The 12792-nt window shown below is 45.8% G+C and overlaps 1 protein-coding gene across 6 annotated transcripts in view; it reads left to right on the plus strand.

Annotated features, from left to right (window-relative positions):
• Positions 1 to 6839, plus strand: part of LOC114842074 (transcription factor COE3) — a 66469-nt gene extending 59630 nt beyond the window's left edge. For 3 of the 6 annotated variants that reach the window (XM_055502245.1, XM_029127561.3, XM_029127560.3), the window contains exons 12-16: positions 2016 to 2081; positions 2299 to 2470; positions 2868 to 3053; positions 3471 to 3638; positions 4810 to 6839. In XM_055502245.1, the coding sequence (XP_055358220.1) occupies positions 2016 to 2081; positions 2299 to 2470; positions 2868 to 3053; positions 3471 to 3638; positions 4810 to 4841 (624 nt within the window). In that variant the 3' untranslated portion in view covers positions 4842 to 6839. The remainder of the gene's footprint in view (positions 1 to 2015; positions 2082 to 2298; positions 2471 to 2867; positions 3054 to 3470; positions 3639 to 4809) is intronic. The other 3 variants (XM_055502246.1, XM_029127563.3, XM_029127562.3) reach the window with 1 other exon arrangement.
• Positions 6840 to 12792: the final 5953 nt, after the last annotated feature.

Below are 12792 nucleotides of genomic sequence, written 5' to 3' on the forward strand. Positions count from 1 at the left end.
TTTAACATGGTGTGTTTCTGATATGTCTCCATGACAAGAAAGCCAATTACACTTATGCTGGAGTAGTATTGAGATTTACATGGAAATGCCCTCAGAACACTATTCCGTGTTAATCGTATTCACAGCGTGAGCTGCTACGCATGAAAGCATCTCGTCAGAAGAAAACAAACTTCTTCCTTGATTGGGTGCAGCACTTCTCATCATCCTCGGATATGACTAGGTTGCCACTTAAGCATAGCCTTGCGAGTCGGCTTGGTTAGTTAAGACACCACGCGGTAAACGACAGATTAAGGATGAGAGGCAATAACGTTTTCTCTCCTCCTTTTTTCCAAGCTGTCCTTATGTCACTGCTGCAAAGTACCATATGGACAAGGAGGGAGAGGACGTTTCACAGAGAATGAAACATGGCATGTGAACGCGACAGTCTTAATTGCTTTAATTGTTGTTTAAAATTGAGAGCCATGCAGGAGATCTTGAAATATGATAGAATAGATTATTGGTAATTATTAACTGCAGACAAAAAGAAAGAAAACCACTTTATCTCACTCAGCAAGAGAGAGAGAAATCTGTTCTGCCTGATGAGAACACATCAAGACAGCTGGTCCTCTCATTTAGTCTACCTGCCTCACGACAACCATAATTCTTTATTTGTATGCAAACTAGATGCATGCAACGTTGAGCATACACACCAATTTCAGAGGTAAATGCCCATTCTAAGAGCCACCCATCCGGTAACTTGGGGTGGATTAAGCGATATGTTTCTATAAGAGAGCATGGCATATGCTGGAAGTGGCTTCTACAGTGATTCATCTTGATAAATCAAGGACTGTGGTAGATATGGTCCTCGGGATGAAAGGGCCCGTACACACGCTCCATACACACTACATACGCTGCGCCTTGGAAACGCAGGCCAAGTCTTGGAGGCCGCTGTTTGAAGGCGCGAAGGCTGTGTTTACATTCATTTACGGCAGCTGCCGTCTTAATCCCACACTGCCATTGCCAAGTGATGGAACACTTCAGACAAATTACCGAGGCCCGCAAAAGAAAACACGGCGAATGTGGGAAGAAAACAAGCGCCATCTGAGATGTTTCTGGTGACAGATTTGCATTGCTTTTAACCAGGGTTCTAACAGCACAGTCGACAAATCTCCGCTCTACAGCAGGTGACAACAAGCGAGCGTTTTAAAAACACATGCAACAGCCATGTCTGCAACTTGCCTTTGTCAGATTAAATGCACTCAAAAAGGAGGAGCGGGGTTTTTATACGGCATATTGCCTTCTGTATTATGGAAAACAAAGAGAGCAGCCCGCTTGCTTGAGAGGGATTTAATTGTAAGTGCTGAATTCAAAGAGCAGATAAAGACACACAAACGGGCCAAACCCCACCTAGCCCAAAGCCCAGAACAGAGTGGGGGGAACAGGATCCGAGGCCAACTCATTTTCAGTGTTAAGAGCCAAAGCAACACAGCTAATCCGCATTGTCAAGCAGGGGCAAGCATGCAGACATGGATAAGACCACATCCTGAGCATCCGTGTCCCTGAGGCACAGGCACCCAGCTCTTGCTGGATGGGAAGTCATTTGTGAAGTCCTTTGCAACAGCCAGTCAAAGAGGTTAATTGAAAAATTCCTTAATGTCATTACAACAGAACTAGATTAACCCAGAGCTAATTCACTTTATTGTTCTGAAGAGAGGGGACTCAACGCTGAACTCCAGAGCAAACGTGAGGCCCAGAATCAGGGGTGAGGTGTTGTTTTTAAAGGACCATGCCAGTTTAATTAAGATAGGGAACATTATTCACTGCTCTGCATGGTTGGAAGGAGCAAAGTGGTAGTGCTGTATAAACGCAGCGCCGGTGCCTCTTAAATCAGCCTGGCTCTTATTTAGGCCGCTTGAATATGTAAACATCTCGAACGCTGGCCGCGAACCCGCTGCGCTGTGTGTTTTGTTACCCTGTGGACCGCTGGGGTCTCAAACATAATCTGTTGGGTCTTAACATTTACTCTTCCTCATCAGGAGGTGCTACTGAAGAGAGCGGCGGACCTCGTCGAAGCCCTGTATGGAATGCCCCACAACAATCAGGTCCGTATCCGCGCAGCTGATGCTCCCACTAAATAATAAACTATTGAAATTTCACTGATAGTAGCACCAAAGGGTATTTTCAACCACTATATCTGGAACGACGTAGGCTCGGTGTGCTGCGAGTTAACCATATAGCCATGAACCACGCATCAAAGCGAGAGCGCGGCTATAAAAAAAACATAAACAACAAAACCTCTGCCTTCTCCTCGCTTCGCAGGAGATCATTCTGAAGAGGGCAGCTGACATCGCCGAGGCCCTGTACAGCGTTCCCCGCAACCACAACCAGATCCCCTCGCTCGCGAACACAGCCTCCCACGGCATGATGGGAGTCAACTCCTTCAGCAGCCAGCTAGCAGTCAATGTGTCTGAGTCACAAGGGAACGACCAAGGTATGTGATTTAGGGTACGACTCCATAACTCGGTGGTTTTCAAAAGTGGGGTTCGGGGACGCTTAAGGCCTCCTTTAGGGGATACTGGGGGGTTTGGAGCTAAATAAAAAAGTGCTAAATTTCACTTTTTTCACTCGTTAAAATGAGAAAATTGATCTTGGAATTTTGTTTTTGAACATCGGGGCGAGCGCCCACCTGCCATACAGGCACCTAAAGGGTCCAACGGAGACTCCCCTTATTAAACTGTCAAGCGCAATATGTGCTCATATAAAAGTGTTTGACTGCAGCAGTTAATTTCCATTATCGCTTCCTCTAATCTGCGAACGCTTCCTCGGTAAATACTGTGCAGAGGCGAAAAAAGAAATGAGCAAACTTCCCTCCTTCTCCCGTCATCCAGTGGGCTACAGCCGGAACACCAGCAGCGTGTCCCCCCGGGGCTACATCTCCAGCAGCACCCCGCAGCAATCCAGCTACAACACCGTCAGCAACAGCATGAACGGCTACGGCAACGCCGGCATGAACCTGGGCGTTCCCAGCTCCCCAGGGTTCCTCAACGGATCCTCTGCCAACTCCCCATATGGAAGTGAGTAGCTCGCCACTATCGCGCCGTAGTAGCACTAAGCCGCCGCTGATTTAATTCCCGCTCCCACATTCGTTTTCGCTTCCATGAATCACTTGTGACAGGGTTATAACATTATTGATGGTGATAATATATTGCTATTCATTCACGGAGGCTCGTTTCATTTTGGCGAGAACACGCGTGTAGCTCGGAGGCGGCGGGGTCTTCGTTTTTACGCGTGCTCCCCTACATGCCACATGTATTTGTTGAACCGGACAACATGTTGATGGTAGGGGCCTGTGAGTACCGATCGTGTATCCCCCCTGGCAGTAATACTATCCCAGCCTTACCTTAACTGCCCTCTCCCTCCTGAGCACTACTCACAGCACGTTCTCACTCTCACCCTCCCGCCTTCCCTTTCCCTCCCTATCGTCTCTGCAGTTAAACAAAAGAGCGCCTTCGCCCCTGTGGTCCGACCCCAGGCCTCCCCACCCCCCTCCTGCACCAGCGCCAACGGCAACGGACTGCAAGGTGAGCCCCCCTCACCCCCTCATCCCTTCCCTACGGACTACTGGTCAGATACCGCTGCTCAGGCCTCTGTCCGGTTTGGTGAGGGATTAATCATTACATATCTATGCATTTTGACAGGCCAATTTACACCTTTCAGTTGAACACACGCACTCACGCACACTGAGCACGTCTTTGCACACACACACACACACACACACGCACACACAGGTTTGCGAGCGCCGTCTCCGTGTACTTCCTCGTTGCCCTTTTATACAAATGATCCCCTCTGATGTCGCAGGAAAAGGCCTTCCCAGAATTGTTTTAGTAATTATGTTTATTAGGTTTTGTGCATGTGTCATGACCAACATGATTGCTTTGAAAACAAGCTTAGCCGTAGTGTGTGCCCCAAGATTAATAACATTGGGCTTAATGAAGTGGGAAATTAAAGTTCATCTTGCTACACGTTCATACTTATTAATACATGTTGTGCAGAAATTAATGAGCAATGCCTTGCCATCATCTGCGCTGGCAAACTTAAAAGCATTTCAACCATGACTCTACAAATATACTCTGAGCAATATAATAATATATCATCCCAGCACTTCACTAGTCGCCTAATTGTTAAAACGTGTGAAAATACTGAATATATAAACTCTCAGGGTGAGGTACAGTTGCTAATGATATCCTAAGCAGATGGTCTTGGTAAAATAACGGAAGCTACCTTTGATCTCTCCTAATCTCTCTTGGATAATGACGCAGAGGCACGACTCAGGGAACGTAGGACTAATGTGCCGCGTGGCGTTGGAGGGTTGAGGATGGAGGAAAGGACGCGATAGAAGGAATCTGAGGGGAGTCTAGGGAGTGTCTAGTACTGTAGCATTGTGGCATTGTGGGAAGTGACCGTGTTGTTGCTCCGCCGTCACCACGGCGACGTCTCCCGGGAGTCTGGGCCACTGTTTGCCATTACCCCAATGCCAGGAGAAATATCACACATAGCAAGGCTGGCGTGCTGGGGGCTGAAATGTCAGAGCAGGAGGGAGGTTTTCAAACTCTCCCCCGTTAGGACGACGGGAGGCAGCGGGCCGGCGGACACGGCAAACACTCGCAGGCACATACGCAAACAGGCACATTAAGGCACACGCACACGCACACACGCATGCATGCACAGACACCTGCTAAGATCATTTAACAATCTTTTCATATTAATGTCCATTCCTGTTGCAGCCAAACACATTAATGCCTTCTCGCTTTCTGTCTCCTCTCTCTCCAGCCATGTCCGGTCTTGTTGTCCCTCCAATGTAAATGCACTTTCATCATCTCAAGCACCAGTAAACACAGCACCACCACATCACAGGACACCCCTCCAGCACACAGCAGGACGCTGGTGCAATGTATAGTCAGCCGCTCGTTCTTGTTTTTAAATATGAAGAAAAAAAGAAGAAAAGAAACAAATGATTTTTTTCCCTTTTAAATGACTTTCACAACCTACAGAAAAAAGGATTTCACAAGGAACGATATTTTTTTCTGTGGGATTTTTTGGTTTGTTTCTTTCCTTTCCCCTCCCATTGTATCAGCCTTGAAGAGGACACGGGATGATGAAGGGTTTATTTTGTATACCTGTCGGGTTGCGCTTCGGCCTCAGATAAGTCCACCACGCGCTCAGTACTGAAAAAGGGACTCTGTGGACTCACCATCTGGTTGTAAAGTAAAAACACTGATGTACAGAACATTTGCCAATGAACTTGTTTGCCTCAGAAATTGTTTTTTCTGTTTCAACTCTCTTTTAATAGATTCACAACAGTTGTGTGTCTTTATAATGTGACTTTTTGTATTTTTATGTGTGAGAAAAATACACAGGGGCCAAGACAGTTTGAATTTCAACTGGAAAATATATGAGATATATAATGTAGAAAATTGATCATTAAAGTACAACAATTATGAGTAAAACAGGGCGGGGCTGGGCGGGTAAGGTTGTATCATGTTTCATTCCTGCATTTTAACTTAAATTTTGTAATTTATTGTAGCTAGAAATCATCCTTAAAAGTAAAACAACAAAAAAAAATCCTCTTTGATTCAACAAGCACACTGACGTGTACAAAACACTGCTCTGTTGATGAATATGATGTACTTCCATGTCTAGAGCTTCCTTTTAAGCAAGTGTGTTTTGCCATGTTTTTCAACTTTTTTGCTAGCACTGTATATTAATGCATTCCTAGGCTACTGTGAAGTCTGTTTCTTGTTGATGAGGAGCAGTCTCCCCCTTCTAGCTCCAACTCCCTTCTGTGTTTTATATGTGGTTAAAAATTGTAGACTATTGTGATATTGCCAAACTTGTGCTAAATATTTATACATCTGTCTTTTTCATGTTCTTTTAGATCAACAAAAAACATTTAAAAAAAAACAAAATTAAAATCCATTGAGAATGTAGGAGTACAGTAGGTCATCGTCATCTTTCTGTTCAAACACACACTTGCGCTCACTGAGGGAAATTTTGTAACATATCAATTATAAATAATGTATTTATCTCTGAAATTTTGTATATTGCTTTTCATTATGTATGTATTAATCGTCATGCCCTTAATATAGTGATGCAGCACAGATAATTCAGCCAAGAACTGTTGCCTTCATTTGTTTTCTTTTCGTATTTGATGAAATGCAATGTGCATATATTTCACGTGTATCCTCAGATTTTGTGTTACTCCGTCAAGACTCTCTGTCCATTTTTTAAAGGGGAAGTCAAACTTCATTGTTTATTTTTATATTGATTTTAAATTATCTATACAGACCATTTTGGGGAAAACTTTGTTGGTTGTATTGTCAAATAAATTGTTTGTGACCCATATGATAGTTGTTAAGATCCAATAGAGACTAACGTGCATGAGGGACAACCTTGGAGATAAAAAAACACTCCATTTGTGGTTGTATTTTTCTGTTTTGTAGAATGTATAGAAGTCATTTTTACTCACCACTTATGACTCTGCCACATAGCTTACATGTGTTTACAGGGAAGAAAAATTTAAAAATGTCAACATTTGGAATGGAAACAGAAATGAATAAGTGATGTTTTATTAAAATTTTCAGTAAAAACACAATAGCTCCCCAGCTGTGGACTTCTTCAGTGTTAAGTACAGTTTGGCTGGCAGAACAAACTGACAATCATGACCGAGGCAAAGACAGTAGAGTCCTCTGAGGACAAACCTGTGATTCGTCTGTAAGTTGTAGTGTTGAGACTTTTGCCATAGAGATAATTGTTGGAAACCTGTGGAAAAGTGTAACATCCATAAAAAGATGAAAACTGCTCTTCACTCATATTCTTTCAGCAAAGCTCTGTCTGCATTTTCCTACCGGTCTTTGTATGAGCACATCCTGCATCTGTGGTGCTTCAAGGGTGCATTGTAGTCATTCATAAACAGTGCAAGCTTTTTATTCAAAGCACCCCAAATGGGGCTCATTCAAATCCCTCATTTCATTGCATTAAGCCACCTAGTTAATAAAGAATCAATACATTGAAAGAGCAAGGTTATCCTTTGTCTATAAGGGCTGGTATCGTTTTGAACCTCTTATAGTTTGAGCGCTGAAAGGGGGGCCACTGTGAAATCTATACTCATCAAGTGGGTCAAACAGAAGGATAGAAGTGTTTGAGCGAAGAATGGTGGTTCTCCTTAAAAACAACTGAGCATCTTATCTGGCATCCTGAGTGGTCGCAGAGAGCAGGTCACAAAATGTCAATTTCTCATCAAGGCAACATTGTCCGAGGCAACCTCTGCCTTTAATGCACAATTAAACGATGGTAACCTGAGTGGCAATCAGCATATCACGGCTTATTATGTCAACCCGCACGCAGGGATCTCGCCGCGAAGGGGGAGATAGTCGAGGAGTCGCTGATAGCGCAAAGGACAGGCGCGCTCAAAAGAGGCGATTTAATTTTCAGGCCCGATCGCCGTCTGCTTCAAATCATTCCCTCGATAATCTCGCGCGTCTGATAACTGCTTCCTGACATTGCATTATCTGTTTCAGATACACGTGCGCAGGTTTGCATCTGTTGCTGTGTTCGCTCCTGTCAAAAGCGCTAAACCTGGATTTTTTTTCCCCTCTCCTGCCTGTAAATTAAATGAACGAAAAAGAAGTGAAGTGAAGAACTCTGAGCGTAGAAGCACCATAACGAGTGACAAGTTCGCTCAGTTGTTGCTGGTTTAAGGAGCTCTGAAGCCTGGCCGGCGGGTTGGAGGTACAGTATATTGTCTCAGCAGGTTTCCCTGTACCCAACGAGCAGCCACCAGCTCTGCCACACCACTCAATCATTGTGAGAGCCTCTTTATTGGAGAACTCTAATGGCCCCCCTCAACCATGATCTTAATGTGTGCATTAAATATTTATAAATCCTGGGTCAATAATGCCCCATAACCAGAGCCTGACAGACCCCCACTATACCATGTGGCTGCCTCCCTCTCCGACAAGGCAAAGGTCAAGGGGTCACGCAATCAAAAGAAAGCGAGGCTTGCCACATCCATATGTTGCCACTCTTATCAAGACTTTCCTCAGTGCTGGTTATCTGTCAAAGGGAAGAAATATTGAAAGCAATATCGATCTTAACTAGCCTTGTGTTGCCGAGGGCTGCGCTTGTAACATCTGCTCGTGCATTGTTATATCTTAAAGAAAAAGGGAAAAAAAAAACCTCCTCTCAATAACATAAGCCCGAACGCCAATATTGAACAGCTTGGGCTGACGCGCGCGGCCCGAGCATGACTAACATCCAAGGCCTTAACAGGCGTCGCCGGAGATTGTTAAAAGTTGATCTAAATATTCCTGCCCATTAGCAGCGGGTTAATTGCGCGCTGGCATCTACGCGGGCGACTCGGTGGCTTTGCGCGACCGCATCCAGGCTGCGCTCCTGTGCTGTTCAGGTGAAAGATTGTGCTCCGGTGATAGCGCGCACAAAAGAGCGGCCGGACAATGAGGCAGTCAATGGAGAGCTCCAGTTGAAAGAGCCACAATGGCCGCATGCTGGGAATTGGGCTGGATGATATAAAGGAATGAAACCTTCATTGAGGCCATGGAGGACAAGCATTCAGAAAAGAGGTTTTGTTTGCTCTTTATCAATCCGCCGTTTCCCATGAGAAAAAACAATTCAAACTGACCTTAAAAGAGAATATTACCTTACGCATCCCCTCCCTATGTAAGTCTTATTGAGGGGCTTATAGGTTCACTTTTAATGGATATTTATGTGATAATACCTTTGTGCCAACGTGTACAGTATCGAGACAGGCCATAAAACTCAAAGGTGAACACGCTGTTTATCTTCTGCGCTGGACGCCCAGTGCTGAGAAGTACTTTTTTAAGGATTTGCTCTTGGACAGACAGGATTTGTGCAACCGCTGAGTGATGCGTTCTGTGCGGGGGGAGGGGGGGGCAATAAAAAATAAAAGCGGCTGCAACTCCGGTGAAGTACGACGCCGCAGCGACGTCCCAACTTTGCGACGACGATGAACCAAAACAGAATGTGACCTTTTTGAACAATTGTACATTTGAATCGAAACAGGGACTCTGCCCCCTTTTTTTTTTAAAGTCCCACATTAGCGCAGCTCCTGGCTGTGAATCGGCACATCAGATAAGACACTGCTCCCCTGCTACTGTACACTGGGAGTCAGCTTTGCAGGGAAAACTCTAGATCCTAGCAGAGATTTCCACTTCACTCACTGCAGTCAAGAAGGATGAGCAAAGTATCCCAGTGCTTCAAAATCCATTAAACTTGTATTTGGGTGTCATTTGATACTTCATCAATGTTTCAGTGCATTTCAAACCCACAAATGCAGGATTTAGCCCTGGTAGAAATACACTGTTCACCATATTTTACTTCTATGAACTTCACTTAGTCCAAAAATTACACTGTAAAGATTGCCTGGTCAGAGAGTGTTAGCGATAAAATAATATCACTTGAACTGTATTTTCTGCCACAGTCTCTGGCACATAGAGCTCCTTTCATAGCACCCCTCTGTAGTGCTTTGTCCAGTAGTTCTGGATATGATATCATCTATTAATAATGTATTGGCAATGGATTACATAAAAAGGGAGCAGAAATAACATCCAATATTCATGCCCCCTGAGCTTGACTGTGTCCAATCCGTTTGGCCCATAAAACCTTAGCCCCATTTCCATATCCGCTGTGGGTCACGACAGGTCTGCCGCACAAAGCCTCACAGAACAGCTCCACGCAGGAAAAGGGCAGTAAAAATCGGGTGGATTTGCGAACCCTTATGAAACGGCCCCCATTTGGAAAGAAAGCGAAAAAAGCCCTTTTCCGATTTCAGCGCCTGCGAAAAACCTGGTACTGTATTTCCCTCTTTAATTGTGCCACTTGAGAAATTGACGTGCCTCTGAAACATGGCATGAATCTCGCAGTTATTGCAGTCCCCTTGGCAGGGAATGTTGATACAACATCTGCATGCTATAGAAAGTAATGGAAGTAGCAGAGGTGGCAGCTGCAACTCTACAGGAAGTGTGCCATTTTCAGGCAGCGCTGCTGTGAGAACCACTAACTGCCAGCCTGGTCTTGCAGGCAGCTCTGATTGCCAGGACACTATGACAAACACGCAGAGGCTGGGAGTGTTGCATCCTGGGGGATGACAGCTTCTGTTTGATTGTCAATAAGGCTCATTAGCAGAAAAAATGGAGAATGCAAAAAGAGATTAAATGGCTTGAGACAGGGTCCCCCTCATGTTCCATTACAGAGGATTTATCAGAGCCTTTATTTCATCAGTTCGCCACGAAACAAAAAAAAAAGAACACAACCTGGTTTATTCTCGAAAAGCGGAAAAAGTTAACTGGATGTACATTTAGGAAAATCGAGTGTAACTCCCTGCTCCATCAAGACAGACCAGACAAACTCTAATCAAGCACACCTTACACACACCTCTCTGCCCCCGCGCTGAGCGGCTCTCATCTTAGGAGCAGCGGCGGATGTTTCCCTCCATCTTAGGGAGGAACGGCCAACAAAGCAGCGTGTAAGGGCCTTTCCCTGAAGAGTCCTTGTCACGCCGCGCCAAACCTCTGTGATTATCGTTGTTTTCGCAGAGAGTGTCCACGCCTGCCAATACCGCTGTTCCATAAATGAATTTGGCCCCTCGTCAACGAATTACCTAACATGCAGAACTGTGTATGTGTCACATCCAATTCCAACTCACCGGCTTTGGTGGTGTGTGTCAGCTGGAGGACTTAATCATCAATCGTCAATCATAATAAGCGAAGCGCATTGATAGGGCTTCCTTTCTTCTCCTGCATAGTTAAATAAAGTGTAAAGAGAGAAGTTAAGACTGACCTTGTTAAATTGGGACCACAATTTATATTCCTAATTTAGTGTATGGATTAATTAGTCTTGGCAAGTGTGTGTATCAGCTTCCATGTGGCGGAGCTTAGGAGCTACAGTATATTACTCGATCAAATCGCCGCTCGCTTTCAGAAGGAAACCCTGGAATGATATCTGTCAGTCCATCTTGATGTTTTCGCTCAGAACAGGCTTTGCATATTTTTAGCCGCACACTTTTAATTAATGCCTAATTGGACAGTTTATAGAGAGGAGTTTTCCAGTGTTAGTCACTAATCAATAACCTCCATCTAACATCATACAAAATTAATCACTCTGACCTGTTATCAGGCCTTAATGCACGCGTCCACACACATACACACATGCAACATACCAACTGGCAGAGCATGAATTTTGCACAAGGCTGAGGAATCTGGCTCATATTTTCCCTCTCCCTGATCCAATCCACTCCTCTCCCCGTCATATAGATCGGAGTCTGCGGGGGCCAGAGGCGCTGACAGAGCCCAGATGCTCCCAGTCTGTCTGGGGGGACTGGGGAGACTGGTGCCACGGGGTCCTGGAGCCTCTGAAGTGCCGCCCCTGCGTCAACATGACCAAGGCTAGACCTGCACTTTCTCCAGGCCGAGACACAGTGCTCACCGAGCCGACGGCCGTGCCACGTAGTCGCAGATTGATACGCGCGGGGAGGCTCGCGCTCAGGCTCCCGTTCTCACGTAACGCATGACAGCTCATCAGCCGGTCCTAATTAGAGACCCCCAGACCCGCGCTGGAGTTCAAGAGGTTACAATGACACGCTGATGCAAGGTCGCTACCCACAACCCACATACACTCGCATTCGCATGCCGATACGTCTCAGGGTTTGTGTTCAGCCCTGCCCCATCACCAGTGTCTTAAACTTGTCATGCGAATGCGTCCCTTTATTCTAAAGCAACACTACGACAACAAAGAAACACACCGCACAAATCCTCCATCCTCCTGCTCTCAAAACACAAAGATCATTACAATGGCATCAAAGTGAGCCATGTTTGAAATCATAGATCTCTTTGTAGTTGCGGCGCAGCGCAGTGTGCTGGTATTAGGCGCTGCTGTGGCAGCTGTCGTGACTGGCTGCGCGGTGCCTCGGTGTCAGGGCCTCCGAGGCCAGGCTGTCCCGGCAGACAGACAGAGGGGGAGGAAACCCGATAGTGCAGCCAAGCCCCACTCTAATGTCTGTCTATGCAGCTATCTATCTATCTATCTATCCGCGTGTCTGTCTGGCTGGTGGACACTGCCTATCTGCATGACGAACACTCCTCTGCTTCCCGACAGCAGCGCGGCGCTTCCCAAAGTTCCCCTCTCGTGTTTTGAGCGCACAAACTTCTTAGAGAGACTGGAAACAGCTACTTATGAATCACCTACTGTACAGTACGTGGCTGCAGGATTAACTCCTGCAAGGTCCCCGCGAAGCGCCCAGAGTTATGAGAGCAGAATTATGAGCCGACATGTATGAAGAGCAAGGGATGAAACAACCGAGCGTGTTTGTATTTGATGTGGGGGCAGAAAATTGTTCTATAATGAGGAGGGGTGCCAGGATATGAAATGGGAAGCAGGGAGTTGGAGACAGGATATAAGTTATGAGAAGGGAACTAATGTTAGGAAATGCAGCAGTTGTTGTTGGCTTTATGAGCTAAAATGCATGGTGCTAGTATCCGCCATGATTAATACAGCTCAGCCAGGTCAGAACCCTGCGCTAACGCCACGGATGCCACCAACCTCATCCTTGCTCTTTCTGGGGCTCCAGCGAGCGTGTGTCGTGTGTATGAGAGAGCGCGCGCGTGTGTGTGTGTGTGTGTGTGTGTGTGTGTGTGAGGGGGTTAATAAATGTTGAATCAAACGCCGCACGAGACACTCACACTCCTTAAGGGTTGCCCATTAGCGGTGTGTGGGTGCATG

The sequence above is a fragment of the Betta splendens genome, chromosome 15 (assembly GCF_900634795.4).
Source record: "Betta splendens chromosome 15, fBetSpl5.4, whole genome shotgun sequence".
NCBI classification, from domain to species: domain Eukaryota; kingdom Metazoa; phylum Chordata; class Actinopteri; order Anabantiformes; family Osphronemidae; genus Betta; species Betta splendens.